This window comes from Hemiscyllium ocellatum, chromosome 9, assembly GCF_020745735.1.
Source record: "Hemiscyllium ocellatum isolate sHemOce1 chromosome 9, sHemOce1.pat.X.cur, whole genome shotgun sequence".
NCBI lineage: Eukaryota > Metazoa > Chordata > Chondrichthyes > Orectolobiformes > Hemiscylliidae > Hemiscyllium > Hemiscyllium ocellatum.
Window position 1 is genome coordinate 115,106,263 of NC_083409.1, and position 21,473 is coordinate 115,127,735.

At 49.5% G+C, this 21,473-nt stretch overlaps 1 protein-coding gene across 1 annotated transcript in view; it reads right to left on the reverse strand.

Moving 5' to 3' along the window:
* The window catches only part of LOC132818574 (guanine nucleotide exchange factor VAV3-like), a 49,615-nt gene that overhangs the window by 21,534 nt on the left and 6,608 nt on the right, over positions 1 to 21,473 (reverse strand). Inside the window, exons 4-9 of the mRNA XM_060829632.1 lie at positions 19,947 to 20,041; positions 18,872 to 18,894; positions 18,146 to 18,191; positions 5,468 to 5,604; positions 1,631 to 1,696; positions 1,324 to 1,358 (exon numbers count right to left, since the gene is read on the reverse strand). Of these exons, the coding sequence (XP_060685615.1) occupies positions 1,324 to 1,358; positions 1,631 to 1,696; positions 5,468 to 5,604; positions 18,146 to 18,191; positions 18,872 to 18,894; positions 19,947 to 20,041 (402 nt within the window). The remainder of the gene's footprint in view (positions 1 to 1,323; positions 1,359 to 1,630; positions 1,697 to 5,467; positions 5,605 to 18,145; positions 18,192 to 18,871; positions 18,895 to 19,946; positions 20,042 to 21,473) is intronic.

Below are 21,473 nucleotides of genomic sequence, written 5' to 3' on the forward strand. Positions count from 1 at the left end.
CTCCCTCAGCACTGACCCTCCGACGGTGCGGCACTCCCTCAGCACTGACCCTCTGACGGTGCGGCACTCCCTCAGCACTGACCCTCTGACGGTGCGGCACTCCCTCAGCACTGACCCACTGAGAGTGCGACACTCCCTCAGTACTGACCCTCTGACAGTGCTGCACTCCCTCAGCATTGACCCTCTGACAGTGCAGCTCTCCCTCAGTACTGACCCTCTGACAGTGCAGCACTCCCTCAATACTGACCCTCTGACAGTGCAGCACTCCCTCAGCACTGACCCTCTGACGGTGCGGCACTCCCTCAGTACTGACCCTCTGACAGTGCAGCTGTCCCTCAGCACTGACCCTCTGACAGTGCAGTATATGACTCCACCGGAAGAACATGGCTCCGTTGTGTAACCCAGATACTTGTGTGTCTGAGAAGTGTAATGTTTTGTAAAAGATAGCTATAATGAGTGTCTGTTGTATTCTTTAACACCACAACATCCACCTACAGTTTCTCCTGTTATCAGAGGTAACAGGCAATGATACATTCATTAAAACACCCTGCTCAAGGGATACTCGGTTTCTCACTTGAAGTCGATATTTATTTCCGAATCTGAGGGTTTCACCAAAACAGACCAACTCCTTCTCTCTCACTGTGGACCACTCACCGAGTAGCCACATCGCCCAATGACAACAGAGTCTGTGACCAGAGTTCGCATTTCCCATTGGGTCAGTCATGAAGTGAGGATCCCCTCCTCCACACCACTCAATGGGGGAGAGCTTTGGGAACCATCGATCCACAGTCCCCTGGTCCTCCTGAACTCGCTGTAATCTCCACATGTCACATCTCCAATTACTCAGATCCTGGAGACCAGCATGTGGTGTCCTGAGAGAAATCACTCTCATTTCCATTTGAAAGAATCACCATGAACAGCCTCCACTGTCTCTCCCTGGAGTCTGCTCCAATGATTACCCTCGATCACTCTGGAATATTAATCCCTGGATCACACTGGAATAGTGATCCCTGGATCACTCTGGAATCTGTGCCTTGGAGGTCAGGCTCTGCAGGTTTCCTGACCTGGACACAATGAGGCAGCTGGTCAGGGAGGAGCTGACCTACTCACAGGAGAATCCTAACAGCCACAAGCTCATTAACCTGCCCAACAATGGCTCCCATCCCCTCAGCTTGGGCCTATCTCAACTGGGCCAAGCGACTCATGAACTGCAATCAATTCTCACCCCTTAATCTACTTCGTTGGTCAGAAATCTCAGAACATCAAACACTCCTTGTTTTTACCAGGAATTGATTTGACCGTCTGGTTACCACAAGTACATACCATGGGAATCCAGAGTAATCTGTGGGTTTGGGGACCTGAGGACAGAATGAGAATCACGAGTCAGTGAACAGTCATCCCCGAAAATCAGCTCCCAGCACATTGACACTGCGCTGCCGCATCCCTGGGGTCATTGCCAGCAGCTGTACTGCTGACCCCTCTCCCACCAACACTAAAAGGACAGGTTTCCTGTCCTCTCTCTCTCTCACATCCCTGGCTTTGTAACTCACTCTCTCTCTCTGACAGACCCTAAAGGTCTGATCATTGTTGCTGTCGTGGATATGGGGAAGTGGGCAATGTATTTACTTACACAGGGCAAGGGCTTCACTGAGTCACTCGGAAAAAACCCAATTTCCCTCGTTGTCAGATTTTTACCCTGAAACAAGGACAGAGATATTTAACTAACACAATGAGCCAAAATCTCACAGAAACATACACAGACATACAGTTACTTGGTGGAATTTAAATTCAATAAAAATGTGGAATAAGAGTCTAATGATGTCTATGAATCCACTGTCAATTGCCAGGAAAACCCATCTGGTTCACTAAGGTCCTTCAGGGAAGGAAACTGCCAGCCTTACCTGGTCTGGCCTACACGTGACTCCAGACCCACAGTAATGAGGTTGACTCCTAACTGCTCTCTGGGCAATTAGGGATGGGTAATAAATGCTAGCCTGGTCAGTGACACGCACACCCCCTGAATGAATAAAAAGGAACACTCTCAGACAGACACACATGCGAACGTTTTCTTAAACACACGGGATTATACTGACACAGGATCTCACCCTCAGACAGACACAGATGTAATAAGGCACAATCATATACACAAACCAGAATATCGCAAGGCACAAAATTGTTAATATCATCTGTTTGTGGGATAAAAAGAGGCAAGTTAGACTATCGTGTCCTTTCTGAATCTTACAAACAGCGTTCAGTCAGTTTTAGCGCCCCTTCCCCCTTCCCCAATCTCCCCCCACCCTCCCCCCCTTCCCTCCAATCCTTGCCCTAGTTTTGCAAGTCCATTTCCTTCAGTTAAGAATCTGCCTTCCTCTTGCAAGGCTGAGTCAGCCCTGCTGGGAGCACTCTCTCAGACAGTCTACTCCACCTCGGAACCACCCACCAAATGGAGGAGCTTCCTCACCTCCCACATGGCGTTTAGCTTCTGGAACATCTGACTTCTGATCCTTCCACAGTCTCCTCTGCCCAGATCACTGCTGGTCAATGATGTGTTGAGCTGTAACCGAGGGCCCTCATCACCGCAGCTATTCTCCTGAGCCTTTCCTGTACACTCCTTCCTACACCTACACCTAGTACCTACACCTCCTTCCTCTCCACACCCATCAGAGGGTCATGTGAAGCAGGTTGGGGTTGCCATGGTAACTGCCATGTTATGGGGATAGAGTTGGGGGATTGGGAGCCGGTCTGGGTGGGATGTTCTTCAGAGGGTCAGTGCAAACTCGATGGGCCGAATGGTCTCTTTCCACACTGGAGGGATTCCATGCATGCAAACTGGTCACAACCGTCCAGTTGAGGCTCCATACTGGTTTATCATTCTCCTGCTGGAGAGGAAGTTCTGCCTCTTACTATTAAAGCCTGGTGTCCTGTACACTTCACACACTGTGTTTGTACACTGTGCTGCCAATTTCAACCACGCAAGTCCATTAACCCACTGGAGTCCCTCTGCTCCTGCACTCCCTTGACAAGTGGCAGCTTCAGCCTCAGTGAGTTGGTGGGTCTCCTCTGTCCCTCATGGTCCTTGCAGTGATGTTGTGGTGTTGGTCGCAGTGCTGGTGATGGCAGTGTGGTGGGTCCAGTCCGGAAATCCCTTAGCAGCCTCATGGGTGGTGTCCCCATAGACACTCCAGGAACCCAGGAGCGGTGAAGGCAACAGAAGATATACTTGGTCCGAACTTACACTCAATCTTTTAAAATATAATTTCTGTAATTGGCACAGAATTGGGGCAACTTATACACATCTCAGTGTATCTCCTTAAATACAAATGACAATTAATTGCTGTTCTATTCTATCTGATATCGGAGTTCCTTGTTCCTCAAAACAAATGTACAATTTTCACAATTCTCGGCTTTAAATGTCTCCTGTCACTCCCACCGGCCCGTCTGCACCTTCTTGAAGTCTCTTACTGCCTTCCTCACCATTTGTAATCTTTCCAAGCTTAATGCCACCTGGAAATGTCAAGACTGGGCTGTGCCCACTCCCACGTGGACCCTGGTAACAATCGAGGGAAGCAACAATCTGGTCCAGAGCCCTCGCGAACCACGAAAGCAACCTTCCTCCAATCTGAGAAACAACCCAGTGTCGCTACCCTCTGCTTCCTGTCGCTCAGCTGTGACAGTCCCTTCCCTTCCACACGTCAGAGACACACTCAGTGTAGGGCACATTGTCAAACACAATTCACACAACCACATCAATTACATTAACCACACCACCAGAGTCAACTCCTGTGCTATCACAAAGCTTAATCCAATTTATTAAACCTGTTCACCCTTAATCAAATCCGTATTAGCTTTGCTTAATGAACACCTCACAGCTAAAGAATTACTGATTAGTTCAGTCTCATGTGATGATTTCTGAAAGGTGTCCCATCACCAAGATGAAACGGACTGGCCGAAAATCACTTTTAGTCTTGCTTGAGGAGCTAATGACTGTGCAATTTCTCAGGTGTCTGTCATTACCCGCTCGCCCAATGGAGACAACAATCAGTGGCTCTGTCGTCATGGCCAAGTGGCGAAGGTGATGGATTTGAAACCCATTGGGGTTTACCCACACAAGTTCAAATCTGGTTGATTACAGCTGAGGGCAGAAAATGGAGACAGTGACCACTGTCTGTGAGACCATCTCCCAATGACAGCAGATCCCTGACGCAAACCCCACCAGGTCTCACAGAGACTCATTTCTCAAGGATAAAGGTTTGTTTGCTGAGCTAAAAGGTTCGGTTTCAGACATTTTGTCACCACCCTAGGTAACATCATCAGTGAGCCTCCAGGTGAAGCACTGGCGGCACTGCCCCTTTTCTATTTGTGTTTAGGTTTCCTTGGGTTGGTGATATCATTTCCTGCCATTTTTTCTCAGAGTGTGGTAAATGGGAGCCAAGTCAATGAGTTTGTTGATAGAGTTCTGCTTGGGATCCCATTTACCATCTGCTGAGAAAAATAACAGGAAATTACATCACCACAGGAAATGACATCACCACAGGAAATGACATCATCTACTCATGGAAACATAAACACATAAATAGAAAGCGGGCCATTCCACCAGTGCTTCCTCCGGAGGCTTACTGATGATGTTACCTAGTACGGTGACAAAACGTCTGTAACAGAACCTTCCAGCTCAGTGAGCAAACCTACATCCAGAACCACAACCCAAGATCCAAATCTTCTCAAAACTCGCAAACTCATTTCTCACTCAACTGGAAAGGTAATGTTGCAGCACATCCTTCTCAAACCATTCCTGGAATTCCTGACATTTTGTTAGAGTTCATCGTATATGGTCACCACTGGCTGGAGGAGTATTAATTGCTCATCCCGAGTTCTCCCAGAGACACCCACCTTGCTGTGGGTCTGGGGTCACATATAGCCCAGACCTGGTGATGTTTCCTTCACTAACAGACATTCACAAACCAGGATAGGTTTTTAATAAAACTTGACAATGACATCATGGTCATTATCAGACTTTTTTTTTAACATCCACAATGCCCAGTCTCAAAACAGACAACTAACCCCAACAGTGCGGCACTCCCTCAGCACTGACCCTCTGACAGTGCAGCACTCCCTCAGCACTGACCCTCTGACAGTGCAGCACTCCCTCAGCACTGACCCTCTGACAGTGCAGCACTCCCTCAGCACTGACCCTCTGACAGTGCAGCACTCCCTCAGCACTGACCCTCTGACAGTGCAGCACTCCCTCAGCACTGACCCTCTGACAGTGCAGCACTCCCTCAGCACTGACCCTCTGACAGTGCAGCACTCCCTCAGCACTGACCCACTCACTCTGAGGGACTGTCTTAGTGATACTGTGAGTGTCTGTCTGGAGTTTGTGGTGAATTCCCTGGTGTAGGATTTGGATCTGGAATGTTTGGGGAGCTGTTGTTACAGATGGAGGTGTTATCTCAGGAGAAGGGTGTCCTACCTGCCACCAGGTGGAGTGAGCTTCAGCACAGATCACCTCGAGGATGTCACCGAGCTGCATGTGTAAGGCAGGGCCTGTGTTCCCTGGCGGCTGAGGGGTCCCATTGTATCTCCTCACCACTTGCATCTTTGGTAACCCTGGAAACAAACAGGCAGTGTCAGTCAGGAACTACCGAATCCCTAAGTAACATAGCAGGCCATTCAGCCTGTCGTTTCGTGCTTGCTCTTTGAAAGAACAACGCACTTTGTGTCATAGCGATCTCCCCCCCCACCATCTCTTCCCCCCCCACCATCACCTACCCCCCCCCACCGCCCCCCCCACCCCCCGCCATGTGACTGCCTCCATATCTGTGTTTCCTTCAGCGTCAGGTAACCAATTATTTTATAAAAGTTCCCATTGTTGCTGCCTCCACCACACTCTCAGGCAGCACAAACCAGATTCTGACCACTCACTGAGTGGAAACATTTCTTCTCCTGGCTCACTGAATCCATACTGTGTGGAAGCAGGCCATTCTGCCCATTGAGTCCTCACTGGTCCTCCGAAGAGCATCCCAGCCAGACCCCGTTTAATAATATCCTTCCTATAGCAGGGCGACCCGGACTGTATAGACTGGTCCAGAAGTGGCCTCATCAACATCCTGTACAACCTCAACATGACGTCTCAACCCCTGTCCTCAATGATCTGAGTAAGCGTGGTGAACTCCTTCCTAACCTTCCTGTCTACCTGTGACACACTGAGTACCTGAACCCTGAGGTCTCTCTGTTTTACAACACTCCCCAGGGCCCTTCCATTAACTGTATAAATCTTGCCCTGGTTGGTTTTACCAAAATGCAGCACCTTGTATTTATCTAAATTAAACTCCATTTGCCGCTCCTCAGCCCATTGACCCAATTGATCAAGATCCCTTTGTAATCTTAGATCACCTTCCTCACTGCCCATTATTCACCAACTTTGGTGTCATCCAAAAACTTAGAACCGTGCCTCATGTATCCTCATCCAAGTCATTGATATAAATGACAAACCAAAGTGGAGCCAGCTCCGATCCCTGTTAAACACGACTGGTCAGTGTCCAGTCTATAACACAACTGTCCACCAGCACACACTGTTTCCTGTCATTGAGCTAATTCTGTATTCAATCAGCAAGCTTGCCCTGAACCCATGTGATCTCACTTTACCATGTAATCAGTTTATCATACAGGACCTTGGCAAAGGCTTTACAAAAGTTCAAGTAAACAACGGAAGTTGCTGGAAAAGCTCAGTATGTCTGGCAGCATCCATGGCAAGAAGTCGAAGTTAATGTTAAATATTAACTCTGATTTCTCTTCACAGATGCTGCCAGACTAACTGAGCTTTTCCAGCAACTTCTGTTTTTGCTTCGGATTTGCAGCATCTGGAGTTTTTCAGTTTTCCAAGTAGACCACATCTACGACTCTGCCCCCATTAATCCTTTTGGTTACTTTATTAAAAACCTCAGTCAAGGTTTGTGAGACACGGTTTTCCTTGTACTAAGCCATGCTGACTAGCTCTGATCAAATACATATAAATCCTTCCTTTCAGGATCACCTCTGAAGTGTAGTTATTTTGAAGGTTCCCCTTGTTGTTGAGAGTTACTCCATCAGGAGCGTGTAACCTCATTTCTGTCGACTGTATCTGTTGCTTCCTGAGCCATATTGATTGATCTGACAGGACAGAGACACTCAGACCTATGCAAAGCTTAACTTTAACAAGATGTCCATTGCTTTATAAAGTTCTGTCAAACTCCAGTTGGCTGCATTACTAATTTCCCCTCAGAGTGGGTTAGCTGTGTTTTCCACTGCTGGCTGCTTTACAAATGTAAAAGTCTATTGTCCTAATGAGGCAGTGCATTTCCCTGTCAGGCTTTGTCGTTTCACATCAGAGCTGAAAATGTGTTGCTGGAAAAGCGCAGCAGGTCAGGCAGCATCCAAGGAGCAGGAGATTCAACATTTTGGGCATGAGCCCTTCTTCAGGAAGGCTTATGCCCGAAACGTCGAATTTCCTGCTCCTTGGATGCTGCCTGACCTGCTGCGCTTTCCCAGCAACACATATTCAGCTCTGATCTCCAGCATCTGCAGACCTCACTTTCTCCTGTTTCACATCATTGACAGTAGTCGTAGTAACAGCACTTTGGTCTACTCTTTATGTTATTAGTAGATTATTAATAAAACTATCTATAGATCTATATCTATAAGATAATAAGAGGGTTAGATAGGGTGGACAGTGAGAGCCTTTTTCCTCAGATAGTGATGGCTATCAAGAGGGGCATAGCTTTAAATTGAGGGGTGATAGATATTGGACAGATGTCAGAGATAGTTTCTTTACTCAGAGAGTAGTAGGGGTGTGGAACGCCCTGCCTGAACATAGAACAATACAGCTCAGAACAGGCCCTTCGATGTTGCGTTGACCTGTGAACTATTCTCAGCTCGTCCCCCTACACTATCCCATCATCATCCATGTGCTTATCCAAGGATTGTTTAAATCTCCCTAATGTGGCTGAGGTGACTACATTAGCAGGTAGGGCATTCCACACCCTTACCACTCTCTGTGTAAAGAACCTGCCTCTGACATCTGTCTTAAATCTATCACCCCTCAATTTGTAGCTATGCCCCTCGTACACACTGACATCATCATCCTAGGGAAAAGACTCTCACTGTCTACCCTATCTAATCCTCTGATCATCTTGTATGTCTCTATCAAATCCCCCCTTAGCCTTCTTCTCTCCAATGAGAAAAGACCCAAGTCTCTCAGCCTTTCCTCATAAGACCTTCCCTCCAGACCAGGCAACATCCTGGTAAATCTCCTCTGCATCTTTTCCAATGCTTCCACATCCTTCCCGAAATATGGCGACCAGAACTGTACACAATATTCCAAGTGTGGCTGCGCTAACGTTTTGTATACTTGCAGCATGATATTGCGGCTCCGGAACTCAATCCCTCTACCAATGAAACCTAACACACCGTATGCCTTCTTAACAGCACTATCCACCTGGGTGGCAACTTTCAAGGATCTATGTACATGGACTCCAAGATCCCTCTGCACATCCACACTACCTAGAATCTTTCCATTGACCCAGTATTCTGCCTTCCTGTCATTTTTCCCAAAGTGCATCACCTCATATTTAGCTGCATTGAACTCCATGTGCCACCTCTCAGCCCAATTCTGCAGTTTATCCAAGTCCCCCTGCAACCTGTAACATTCTTCCAAACTGTCCACTACTCCACCAACTTTAGTGTCGTCTGTAAATTTACTAATCCATCAACCTATGCCTGCGTCTAAGTCATTTATGAAAATGACAAACAGCAGTGGTCCCAAAACAGATCCTTGTGGCACACCACTAGTAACCGGACTCCAGGCTGAATATTTTCCATCAACCACCACTCGCTGCCTTCTTTCAGAAAGCCAGTTTCTAATCCAAACTGCTAAATCACCCTCAATTCCATGCCTCTGCATTTTCTCCAACAGCCTACCATGTGGAACCTCATCAAAGGCTTTACTCAAGTCCATGTATACCACGTCAAGTGCCCTACCCTCATCTACATGCTTGGTCACCTTCTCAAAAAACTGAGGGGTTTGTGAGACATGACCTGCCCTTGACGAAACCATGTTGACTATCTGAAATCAAATTGTTGCTTGCTGGAGATTACAAATCCTTTCTCTTACAATCCTTTCCAAAACCTTTCCTACAACAGAAGTAAGGCTCACTGGTCTATAATTACCTGGGCCATCTCTACTGCCCTTCTTGAACAAGGGCACAACATTTGCAATCCTCCAGTCCTCTGGTACTAAACCTATAGACAATGACGACTCAAAGATCAAAGCCAAAGGCTCTGCTGTCTCCTCCCTCGCTTCCCAGATAATCCTCGGATAAATCCCATCTGGCCCAGGGGACTTGTCTACTTTCACTCCTTCTAGAATTGATAACACCTGTTCATAACTAACCTCGATCCTTTCTAGTCTAATATCTCGTACCTCATCCTTCTTCTCTACAATATTATCCTTTTCCTGAGTGAACACAGGTGAGAAATGTTCGTTTAGCACCTCTCCGATCTCCACAGGGTCCACACTCAACTTCCCACTTCTGTCTTTGATTGGCCCTATTCCTACCTTAATCATCCTTTTATTCCTCACATACCCATAGAAAGCTTTAGGGTTCTCCTTTATTCTATTTGCTAAAGACTGCTCGTGTCTCCTCTTTGCTCTTCTTAACTCTCTCTTTAAATCCTTCTTAGCTGATCTGTAACTCTCCATCTCCCCATCTGAACCATCTTACCTCATCAACAATAAGTCCCCTTCTTCTTTGTAACAAGTGATACAATTTCTGTTGTAAACCACGGTTCCCGTACCTTATCACTTCCTCCCTGTCTGACAGGGACATACCTATCAAGGACACGCAATATCTGTACCTTAAACCAGCTCCACATTTCCATTGTCTGCATTCCTTGCATTTTGCTCCCCCATTCTATGCATCCTAATTCTTGCCTAATCGCATTATAATTGTCCTTGCCCCATCGGTAACTCTTGACCTGTGACATGTACCTATCCCCTCCCATTGCTAAACTAAACGTAACTGAATTATGGTCACTCTCTCCAAAGTGCTCACCTACCACTAATCAAACACCTGGCCTGGTTCATTACCAAGCACCAGATCCAGTGTGGCCTCCCCTCGTCGACCCTTCGACATACTGTGTCAGGAAACCCTCCTGTACACATTGGACAAAAACTGATCAATTCAACGTACAAGAGCTATAGCATTTCAGTCAATGTTGGGGAAGGTAAAATCCCCCATAATGACCAGGCTGTTCCCTTCACTCTTGCACAGAATAATTTTGCCAATCCTCTCTTCCACCTCCCTGGAACTTTGCAGAGGCCTATAAAAAACTCCCAGCAGTGAGACCTCTCCTCTCCTCAGGTTTCTAACATCAGTCCATACCACCTCAGTAGACAAATCCTGGTCAAACGTTCTTTCAGCCACTGTTATACTATCCTTGACTAACAAGGCCACACCTCCCCCTCTTTTACCGCCTTGTCTGTTTTTAATGAAAGATCTAAACCCTGGAACCTGCAACATCCATTCCTCAGCCTGCTCTATCCATGTCTCTGAAATGGTCACAACATTGAAGTCCCAGGTACCTATCTATGCTGCAAGCTCACCTACCTTATTCTGGATACTTCTGGCGTTGAAGTAGACACACTTCAAACCACTTCACCGTCTGTCATCACATTCCTGTGACCCTGAAATCCTGTCCCTGTCCTCCCTACTCTCATCCTCCTGCACACTGCAGCTCCACCTCTGGTTCCCATTCCTGTGACCCTGAAATCCTGTCCCTGTCCTCCCTACTCTCATCCTCCTGCACACTGCAGCTCCACCTCTGGTTCCCATCTGCTGAGCTAGTTTAAACCCACCCGAATAGCACCAGCAAATTTCCCACCCAGGATGTTGGTACCTCTCTGGTTCAAGTGAAGACCATCCTCTTTGTACAGGTCCCACCTTCCCCAGAATGTGCCCCAATTATCCAAGTACCTGAAACCCTCCCTCCTGCACGATTCCTGCAGCCACGTGTTCAGCCAATGTCTCTCCCTATTCCTTGCCTCGCTATCACGTGGCACAGGTAACGAATCAGAAATAACAACTTTGTTCTAACTCTCAGCTTCCACCCTAGCTCCCTGAAATCCTGCCTTACATCCCTATCCCTCTTTCTACCTATATCGTTGGTACCTACATGGACAACAACTTGAGGCTGGTCACCCTCTCCCTTCAGGATCCCAAAGATACGATCCGAGACATCACGGACCCTGGCACCTGGGAGGCAACACACCAACCGCGAGTCTCGTTCATTCCCAACAAACCTTCTATCTGAGCCTCTAACTACTGAGTCCCCACTGACTAACACTCTCCTCCTTTCCCTCCTTCCCTTCTGTGCAACAGTGACAGGCTCTGGTAAGTCGTCTCCCTCAACAGTATCCAAAACAGTATACCTGTTTTTCAGGGGAACGACAGTAGTAGACTCACCAGCTCTAAGGGCATTTAAATGGTCATTGGATAGGCATATGGATGAAAATGGAATAGTGACCTCTGAGGGTCACCAAGTCTCAGGTGAGAGGAGAGCGTGAGGAGGTGGGAGTTACCTCGGAGGTTGAGCCAGGGAATGGTTAGCTCAGTTGGTTTGATGTCTGATGGATTTCAGGGTGCATTGGGAGGGTCAACAGCTAGGATGCACAGAATTAAGTTTAAGGTTTAGAGGGGATTTAAGGAGGATTTATTTCACCTAGAGTGTGTTTTGTAACTGGAGTGCACTGCCTGAAAGAGTGGTCGGGACAGAATCTGTTACAACATTGAAGAATTATTTAGATAATCACCTGAAGTGCCATAGCATAGAATGATTCGGGTTTTGTGCTGGATAAAAGAACTAGTGTTGACTAGTCTTGGTGACCAGCATGGACATAGTGGGCTGAAGGGCCTCTGCCAATGCTGTTGAACTCTATGAAGAACCAGAGACAACACATTTGTGCTAAATCTCTAATTCTCCATTTAGTGACGGTGAGAGCTTATCCAACTGGGTATCACCGCATCACATTGAATATGAAGGTCCTTCAGACCATTACTTCAGACAACAGGACAGACAGACAGACAGACAGACAGGACAGACAGACAACAGGACAGACAGACAGACAGACAACAGGACAGACAGACAACAGGACAGACAGACAGACAGACAGGACAGACAGACAACAGGACAGACAGACAGACAGACAACAGGACAGACAGACAGACAGACAACAGGACGGACAGACAGACAACAGGACAGACAGACAGACGGACAGACAGAACAGACAACAGGACAGACGGACAGACAACAGGACGGACAGACAACAGGACGGACAGACAACAGGACGGACAGACAACAGGACGGACAGACAACAGGACGGACAGACAACAGGACGGACAGACAACAGGACGGACAGACAACAGGACGGACAGACAACAGGACGGACAGACAACAGGACGGACAGACAACAGGACGGACAGACAACAGGACGGACAGACAACAGGACGGACAGACAACAGGACGGACAGACAACAGGACGGACAGACAACAGGACGGACAGACAGACAACAGGACGGACAACAGGACAGACAGACAGACAGATTCACCAGGATCACACCTGAGCTATCAATGACATATCACACAAACCGGGAAATTAGAAAGCTAAGAGACAATTTGACCAAAGTTCTGAAAATAATTAAGTTAAACAGATTGGGGCAGATGGACTGGGTGGAGGATCCAGGAAGGGGAACAATGCTGAAACAAGGGGAACAATGCTGAAACAAGGGGAACAATGCTGAAACAGGGGGAACAATGCTGAAACAGGGGGAACAATGCTGAAACAGGGGGAACAATGCTGAAACAGGGGGAACAATGCTGAAACAAGGGGAACAATGCTGAAACAAGGGGAACAATGCTGAAACAAGGGGAACAATGCTGAAACAGGGGGAACAATGCTGAAACAGGGGGAACAATGCTGAAACAGGGGGAACAATGCTGAAACAAGGGGAACAATGCTGAAACAGGGGGAACAATGCTGAAACAGGGGGAACAATGCTGAAACAGGGGGAACAATGCTGAAACAGGGGGAACAATGCTGAAACAAGGGGAACAAGGCTGAAACAAGGGGAACAATGCTGAAACAAGGGGAACAATGCTGAAACAAGTAGAAGAACTGCTTCCATGATGTCAGAAAGAAACCCTGATTGGGGGAAAATAACTTCACCCAAGATAGAGCTTGGAATTCCCTCCCACAGTCAGCAATTGATGTTAGATGCCATTTTCAATTTAACCCCGAGATTGATGGACATTTATTATAGAGAGGTATTCAGTCAGTACTGAGGCAGGGACAGGAGTGTATAATAGGTCCCAGATCAGCAATGACATCATTGAATGATAGAACAGCCTGAGGGGCTGAAGGGCCTCCTCCTGTTCTGACGTTCCTGTTTTCACTTCAACTTGTTGCCAACCGTGGGAACCTGCTTCTGAAGAACAAAGAATTCTGTTTTTCAAGTTAAAACATGATTAGTGGGAGATGAAATCTCCAGAGCTCATTCGATATCTAACCGTCTACTCAGAGTCTGTCTGAGAGCCAGTTACCTCAGTTCAGCTGAAGAACTCACAAGTGACAACAAGAGGAAACAGATTGTGAAATCCAACAGGAATGCTGATCCCTTGGAGCCTTAGTGGGAATCATCCTCTGTCCCTGTTACTCAATCACCAGTGGGGGTGCCTTCAGCTCCCTGGTTCCTAATCTCAGGGATTCATCCCTTAAACCTCCCGCTGTCCCTCCCTCCCTCCACGTTTTTCAAATATTCCTGAGAAGCTGCCTGTTTGACCAGGTTTGTTGTCAGCTGTCCAAATATTTCTTTATGCAGATTAGTGCAACCTTCTTTGAAGAGGTGATCTAACTGAGGTATTTAGGATATTAGCAGGGACAGACAGAATAGATAAAAATAAACTGTTTCCCCTGGTTGGGGATTCTAGAACAGGGGCATCGTCTGAGAATTAGGGCCGAGGTGTTCAGCAGAGATGTTCTGCACACACACACACACACTGTAGTTTAGGTTTGGAACTCTCTTCATCAAACGGCAGTTGATGATAATTCAATTGTTAAAATTAAATCGGACGCAGTTTTATTAAGCAATACTGCCAATGAATATAGGTTCAAGCAGTTAGGAGTCAGAGGGAGTTAGGAGTAAGAGAGAGTTAGGAGTAAAGTGAGTTAGGAGTAGAGTGAGTTAGGAGTAGAGTGAGTTGGGCTACAGATCTTCCATGATCTTATTGAATGGTGGGGCTGAATGGTCTACTCCTGTTCCTAGGCCCCTGTCCCACTTACCCAGATTCAAACGTGTCATGGTCTCAATCATCCTCAATAATCTTCAACAAATAGGAATCTCTCTCTCTCAGTCTCTAAAGTACCAACTATCCCCTGCATTCAGGGAGGGAGGGAGGGAGAGAGAGAGAGGGAGGGAGAGAGAGAGAGAGAGGGAGAGAGAGAGAGACAGGGAGAGAGTTCCAGAACCAGGACGGGGATGGGTGACAGTGCGGATCTGTTGTGTGTGTGTGTGTGTGTGTGTGTGTGTGTGTGTGTGTGTGTGTGTGTGTGTGTAGGGGGGGTGGAGGGCATGTGGTTGGGGTCTGGGAAGGGCCCTGGGTCTCACATGCATCATGGCACCTGGGCAGATCAGGTGGGTGGAGGTGGGTCAGTGGGAAAAGCACCGGCAGGGAGGGGGGTTGGTTTCTCCAGCCTCTTGCCAGGCAATTCCACTGTGTGGGGCGGGGGGATAGCGGGGAGTGGGCGAGGGAGGGGGAATAGCGGGGGGTGGGCGGAGGAGGCGGAATAGCGGGGGGTGTGCAGAGGAGGGGGAAAAGCGGCGAGTGGGCAGGGGGGAAAAGCGGCGAGTGGGCGGGGGGGAATAGCGGCGAGTGGGCGGGGGAGGGGGAATAGCAGGGGGTGGGCGGGGGAGGGGGAATAGCGGGGAGAGGGCGGGGGAGGGGGATTGGCGGGGAGGGGGCGGGGGAGGGCGGGGGAGGGGGAAAGCAGGGAGTGGGAGGGGGAGGGGGAATAGTGGCGAGTGGGCGGGGAGGGGGAATAGCAATGGGTGGGTGGGTGGGTGGGGGAGGGGGTATAGCCGGGGAGTGTGCGGGGAGGGGGAATAGCGGGGGGGTGGGTGGGGAGGGAAATAGCCGGGGGTGGGGGAATAGCCGGGGGTGGGGTGGGAGGGGGGGGGTGGGCGGGGGAGGGGGAATGTTGTCTGCTCTTTAACTTCCAGATTCAATTTGCAGTTACACTGAAATGATGAAAGTGCCCGGTGAGGGGAACAACTTCACACAGCGCAGGAACTGAGCCAGCGCATTCCCCACCGGACAGTACACATCGGTCAGACCAGATTTGGAGCAGTGTGGTCACTTCTGAGCACCTTGTTTAAGGAAAGGATGTTAAAATCCTGAAAGGAGATTTACTGGAACGATCCCAGGGAGAAATTGGGCTTATTCTCATTGGAGCAGAGGAGGTTAAGATCTTTTTGAGGGGTTCAAAATTATGAACAATCCTACAGGATAAAGTAAATATTCTGTTTCCACGAGGTGGTATATCAATAACTGGGAGTCATAATTGCAAGATTGTCAGTGAGGGAGCTCAGAGTGAGGTGAGGGGAAATGTCTTTACTGCGAGAGTTGTTGGGATTTGGAATGTGCTCCTGAGAGAGTGGGGGAGGTGGATTCCATTGTGGGGGTTCAGAAGAGAGCTGGGTATATATTTGAAAGGGATGAAGTTATAAGGCAGCAGGGATTCGGCTGGAGAGTGGGAGCAGTCAGGCAGCTTACTCAGGAGCTGGTACAGACCCAACGGGCCAAATGGCCTCCTCCTGTGCCGTAAAACTCTATGATGCTATAACTTCATCACTGCAGCTTGGGAAGGAAGACCACTGTCGTTCCCCAGGAGGGTTCTCTGTGTGATTCTGGTCCCTGACTAATGTCAGCTCCCCCATGAACCACCCTCTGAGGGGGTGACGGAGGGGCTCAGTTCCTGGTGGTTTCAGAAGGTAGCTCACAGCCCCTTCTCAGGGCAACTAGGAGCAGGTAATAAACAGCAGCCCTGTCAGGGACACTCACCCTGAGGATCATGTAATTTAGACAAACTGTGACAGCGACTGAAACACAACCCAATTCCAGAATGTTTGAAACTGCAAGAGCTTTTCATTTTAGCTGCGGGGACTGAGAGAGTTGGATTGTTTTCAAAGTAACTTGTGAGTGAAGCAAGTTCCAACCTGGTTCTGGTGGGTGGGTTGCTAACAAACCGAGTGTGCAGGCAGAGAGAGAGTCTGTCCCAACAGATTCTCAGATGAGAGACACCCGGCAGCATTTGGACCCAGGGAGAAAGGAAAACAACATGATTATGGTGTTCCCCTATTTCTGACCAATCTCAAACTCACTTCACAGTCAGAGGGTGGCTTTCTGACCTCAAGAAATGTCCGAGTGTAGGAAATGCCAATTACTGCACAATGAGATCTCATGAGCAAGCAGGAATGAGAATGCGACCAGATAAATGATTTTAGAGATGTAGAACGAGAACAGGTCTTGGCCCAGACATAAGGAAACATGCTCCCACCCTTCCAACAGAAGGAGCTGTACAGGAAGCTAGGCAATAGATTAGAAAGCAGGACCTCAACGGTCATAATGTCTGCAAGTTTAGAAATCAGAAAGTAGGACAGCTGAATGTGTGGCTCAAGATCAGTGGGTGCAGAAGCGTTTTGGATTTCTGGATCACGAGCACCATTTCTGGGGAAGGTGGGACATGTTCACAAAGCAGGGTCTGCACCTGAGTCACAGTGAGACCAATATCCTCACAGCTAGGTTTGCAAGTGCTGTTGGGAGGAGCTTAAACTAGTCTGGCAGAGGGAGGGGACACAATATATCAATGAAACAGCATCACATCACACAACAGCAAAGGAAGCAAGTCACAGTGAGGTCAGCAACATTGAGTTCAAAGAAATTAAGGGAAAGTTGTCGAGATAGATCAGAAACAGACTGAGTGATGGGACACAGAGAGTAGTGAGAGAAGGCTGTTTGTGGGACTGGTGTCCAGGGGTGTATCACAAGGATCAGGACTGGGACCCTGATTGTTACATACTGTTATAGATGAAAATGCTGGGGGAATGTTAAGCACTTTACAGATGATACCAAGGTTGGTGGGAGGGTTAATAGTGAAGATGATGTTTGTAGGCTAGAGGGAAATATAGATGGGTTGGTAGATGGGCAGATAGTATTTAATCCTGATAAGTGTGAGGTGATGCAGTTTGGAAGAAGAAACAAGATGAGAGAGTATTTAATGAATGGCAGGACACTGGGTAGCTCAGAGGAACACTGGGATCTTCTGTAGTTATTCTCTCCCCGAGCACTGACCCTCTGACAGTGCAGCACTCCCTCAGCACTGGCCGTCTGACAGCGCAGCACTCCCTCAGCACTGACCCTCTGACAGTGCAGCACTCCCTCAGCACTGACCCTCTGACAGTGCAGCACTCCCTCAGCACTGATCCTCTGACAGTGCAGCACTCCCTCAGCACTGACCCTCTGACAGTGCAGCACTCCCTCAGCACTGGCCGTCTGACAGTGCAGCACTCCCTCAGCACTGACCCTCTGACAGTGCAGCACTCCCTCAGTACTGACCCTCCGACAGTGCGGCACTCCCTCAGTACTGACCCTCTGACAGTGCAGCACTCCCTCAGTACTGACCATCTGATAATGCAGCACTCCCTCAGCACTGACCCTCTGACAGTGCAGCACTCCCTCAGTACTGACCCTCTGATAATGCAGTAATCCCTCAGCACTGACCCTCTGACAGTGCGGCACACCCTCAGCACTGACCCTCTGACAGTGCAGCACTCCCTCAGCACTGACCCTCTGACAGTGCAGCACTCCCTCAGCACTGACCCTCTGATAATGCAGTACTCCCTCAGCACTGACCTTCTGACAGTGCGGCACACCCTCAGCACTGACCCTCCGACAGTGCGGCACACCCTCAGCACTGACCCTCCGACAGTGCGGCACACCCTCAGCACTGACCCTCTGACAGTGCGGCACTCCCTCAGCACTGAAACTGGGTGGTACTCACCGGGATCTGTGTGTCTGCTGCTACTCTTGTGTCCATTAAACCACCTCTGTACCAGAGCAGAAAAGAAACACCATCAAACAGAGAATGTCCCCTCACGTTGATTCATAAAAGGTACGTTTCCCAACACACACACGTTGGCACCCAACCCCAAACATCGATCCAACCCAAACACTACCCAGCGCCTGTTTCCCTCTGTCGCTCACCACTCGGCCACTTTTACATCCACTTTGTTACTGTCACTTTTATACCCCAACATATAGCTTTCCTCACAAGGGGCACTGCATCAAATGCCTATTTCACCCCTCCCTATCTCTGTAACCCCCTCCAGCCCCTACCCCCTTGCCCCAGTGATGTCTGTGCTGGGGTCTGGAATTCCCTTCCTAACTATCATCACTTTTCTGTTTCTTTCATCACCTGAGCTGTCAGTCACTGTCCTTGCACGTTCTGCTGAGTATTATGATTAATTTCCACTCAGTGTTATCTGTAAAGGGTCCTATATAAATGTAACTTGTTGATAATCTAATGAAGTCCTTTCTGCCCTGGATCAGACAGAGGGTTTTGCTGAAGCCCGATTACTGCAGCCTGATGGAACTCCCAGCGAGCGTTCAATCAGACAGCGCCCTCCACTTTTAACCACTCCCTCCCTCCCCCCCCGTGCTCGGGGGCACATCCCACCCCCCCACCCACCCCCCCCCCCCTCCCAGTCATGCTAGCTGAGACACTTACCCCCTGGTTCATTCTCCCAGAATCTGGAATTAAATTAAATATCGAGTTAGTAAATCCCACACGCCCGGACAGATCCCTGCTGCTCAGACAGACGTCTATCTCAGAGCGTGTTCCTGAGACAGATCCCGAGTCAGAGACTGAAGACAGAGCCCCCGGGAGACCCACCGTCCTGACTGCTGTTACCCGGCACGATCCCATCACTGTCCCTGAAGTCTCAGGAAATAGCTCAGCTCATTCACAGGGACCTGAGGGACCAACCCACCCCAGGGCAGACACGCCCCCTCCTCTGGGACAGACACACCCCCTACCCCCAGGGGTAGAGACCCCACCCCTGGGCAGAGAGACCCCACCCCTGGGCAGACACACCCCCTCCTCTGGGACAGACACACCCCCTACCCCCAGGGGTAGAGACCCCACCCCTGGGCAGACACACCCCCTCCTCTGGGGCAGACACACCCCCTCCTCTGGGGCAGACACACCCCCTCCTCTGGGGCAGATAGACACCATCCATGAGCAGACTGTGTCTTCACAGGAATTAAGAATGAAAACAGAAATGGGACTATTTTGGAGATTAATACAGGGCTGTGGGGAGAGAGAGTGGGGGCAGTGGGATTAGTTTGGGATCGATACAGGGCAGTGGGGAGAGAGCGAGGCAGTGGGGAGAGAGCGAGGCAGTGGGGAGAGAGCGAGGCAGTGGGGAGAGAGCGAGGCAGTGGGGAGAGAGCGAGGCAGTGGGGAGAGAGCGAGGCAGTGGGGAGAGAGCGAGGCAGTGGGGAGAGAGCGAGGCAGTGGGGAGAGAGCGAGGCAGTGGGGAGAGAGCGAGGCAGTGGGGAGAGAGCGAGGCAGTGGGATTCACTTGGGGATCAATATGTACATACACCCTGTAATCTAATGGGAAGGTGGTGGTGTGTTAGTGTCCTTCCCACTGTACCAGGAGGTTGAGGTTAAAGTGTTGCCTGTCCCCAGTGGGTGCAGTGATATTTCTGAACAGGCTGTTGGTGGTGCTCAGACACAGTGCGGTATCGCTCTGTCAGCGTGGCTATGAAATTCTGAGAGTATTCATTCTGGAACCTACCTGCTGCCTTGCTGCAGATTCCCACTCTGCCTAAACATTCCTTGTGTGCTCCAGCTCCACACCTTGTACAAAGGTAACCCTGATAAAATATACCCCTGAGGGGAGAGGATATCCACAATTACAGTCAGCACTGCAACACAACAACATCACCCTGCATTGATATAGCACCTCAGGCTGAAGGAAACACCTAAGCTGCTTTATCAGGGATTATTTGACACGGACTCCATTAAGGACTTACTCAGACATTTCGCCAAATTCCTGGTCAAAGGAGGAGATTCATGGACCATCCGAAATGCAGACAGAGGGGTCAAAGGTCAGGAGGGGAATAGCTGAAGGCACTCACCCCAATCATAGGGGGCCAGAGGTCACGGAATGATGTTCAAGAGGCAGGATCACAGAGGGTTTCAGAAACTGGAGCAGGTGACAGGGATAGGGAGGGAGTTACAGAGATAGGGAGGGGGTGTGGGGGCTGGAGGGGTTTACAGAGATAGGGAGGGGGTGTAGGGGCTGGAGGGGTTTACAGAGATAGGGAGGGGGTGTAGGGGCTGGAGGGGGTTACAGAGATAAGGAGGGGGTGTAGGAGCTGGAGGGGGTTACAGAGATAGGGAGGGGGTGTAGAGATGGAGGGGGTGTAAGGAGTTGAGAGAGTGGGGTGATGAGTGAATATCTCTCGGGGAGTGTTGCTCTGTCAGTGTGGTGTTGCCAAGCTGTTGACCAGGTTGGGGTGGGGGGAGAGGGCAGGGGTCTCACAGCTGTCAGGTGACAGGATTGAACATCTGGGGGGGACAATCAGTTTTAACCCCAACATCTTTTGGTCTGAGCAGGACAGAGGAGACAGGGGACAATCACCAGGCGTTCCATCGGACTGTGGACAGAATGTACCCGAGATGGGAAAGGCCAGTGTCAGTGGGATAGGGATATCCCTGGGCAATGTGTCAGGGAGGGGGGAGGGGAGGGGGATGTCCCTGGGCAATGTGTCAGGGAGGGGGGAGGGGAGGGGGATGTCCCTGGGCAATGTGTCAGGGAGGGGGGAGGGGAGGGGGATGTCCCTGGGTAATGTGTCAGGGAGGGGGTGGGGAGGGGGATGTCCCTGGGTAATGTGTCAGGGAGGGGGGAGGGGAGGGGGATATTCCTGGGCAATGTGTCAGGGAGGGGGGGGAGGGGAGGGGGCATCCTGAACTGGGAACCTTCCCCTCCGATTACTGCCCAGAATGTCCCTGTGAAGGTGCCCTGTGGCTGATGTCTCTCGCTCGAGCAGCAGGGGGCAGTATCACCCACAAAATCTGCAACGTCTTTCAGAGTTGGTGAAAGTCGATCACCGATTGAAACAGGGCTCTGCAGAAAGCAGTGCCAACAACTGCTGCATTGACATAGCACCTTTCATACAATATCAAAACTCATTTTATCCATGCATAAAGCAGGTAAATAGTTGACAGGGTAGCACCAGAGAGATGTTGGAGGAGGACATTAAATGAGCAGGGAACGGGGCAGAGAGAGGGGGGCAGAAGGTGAGGGGCAGAAGGTGAG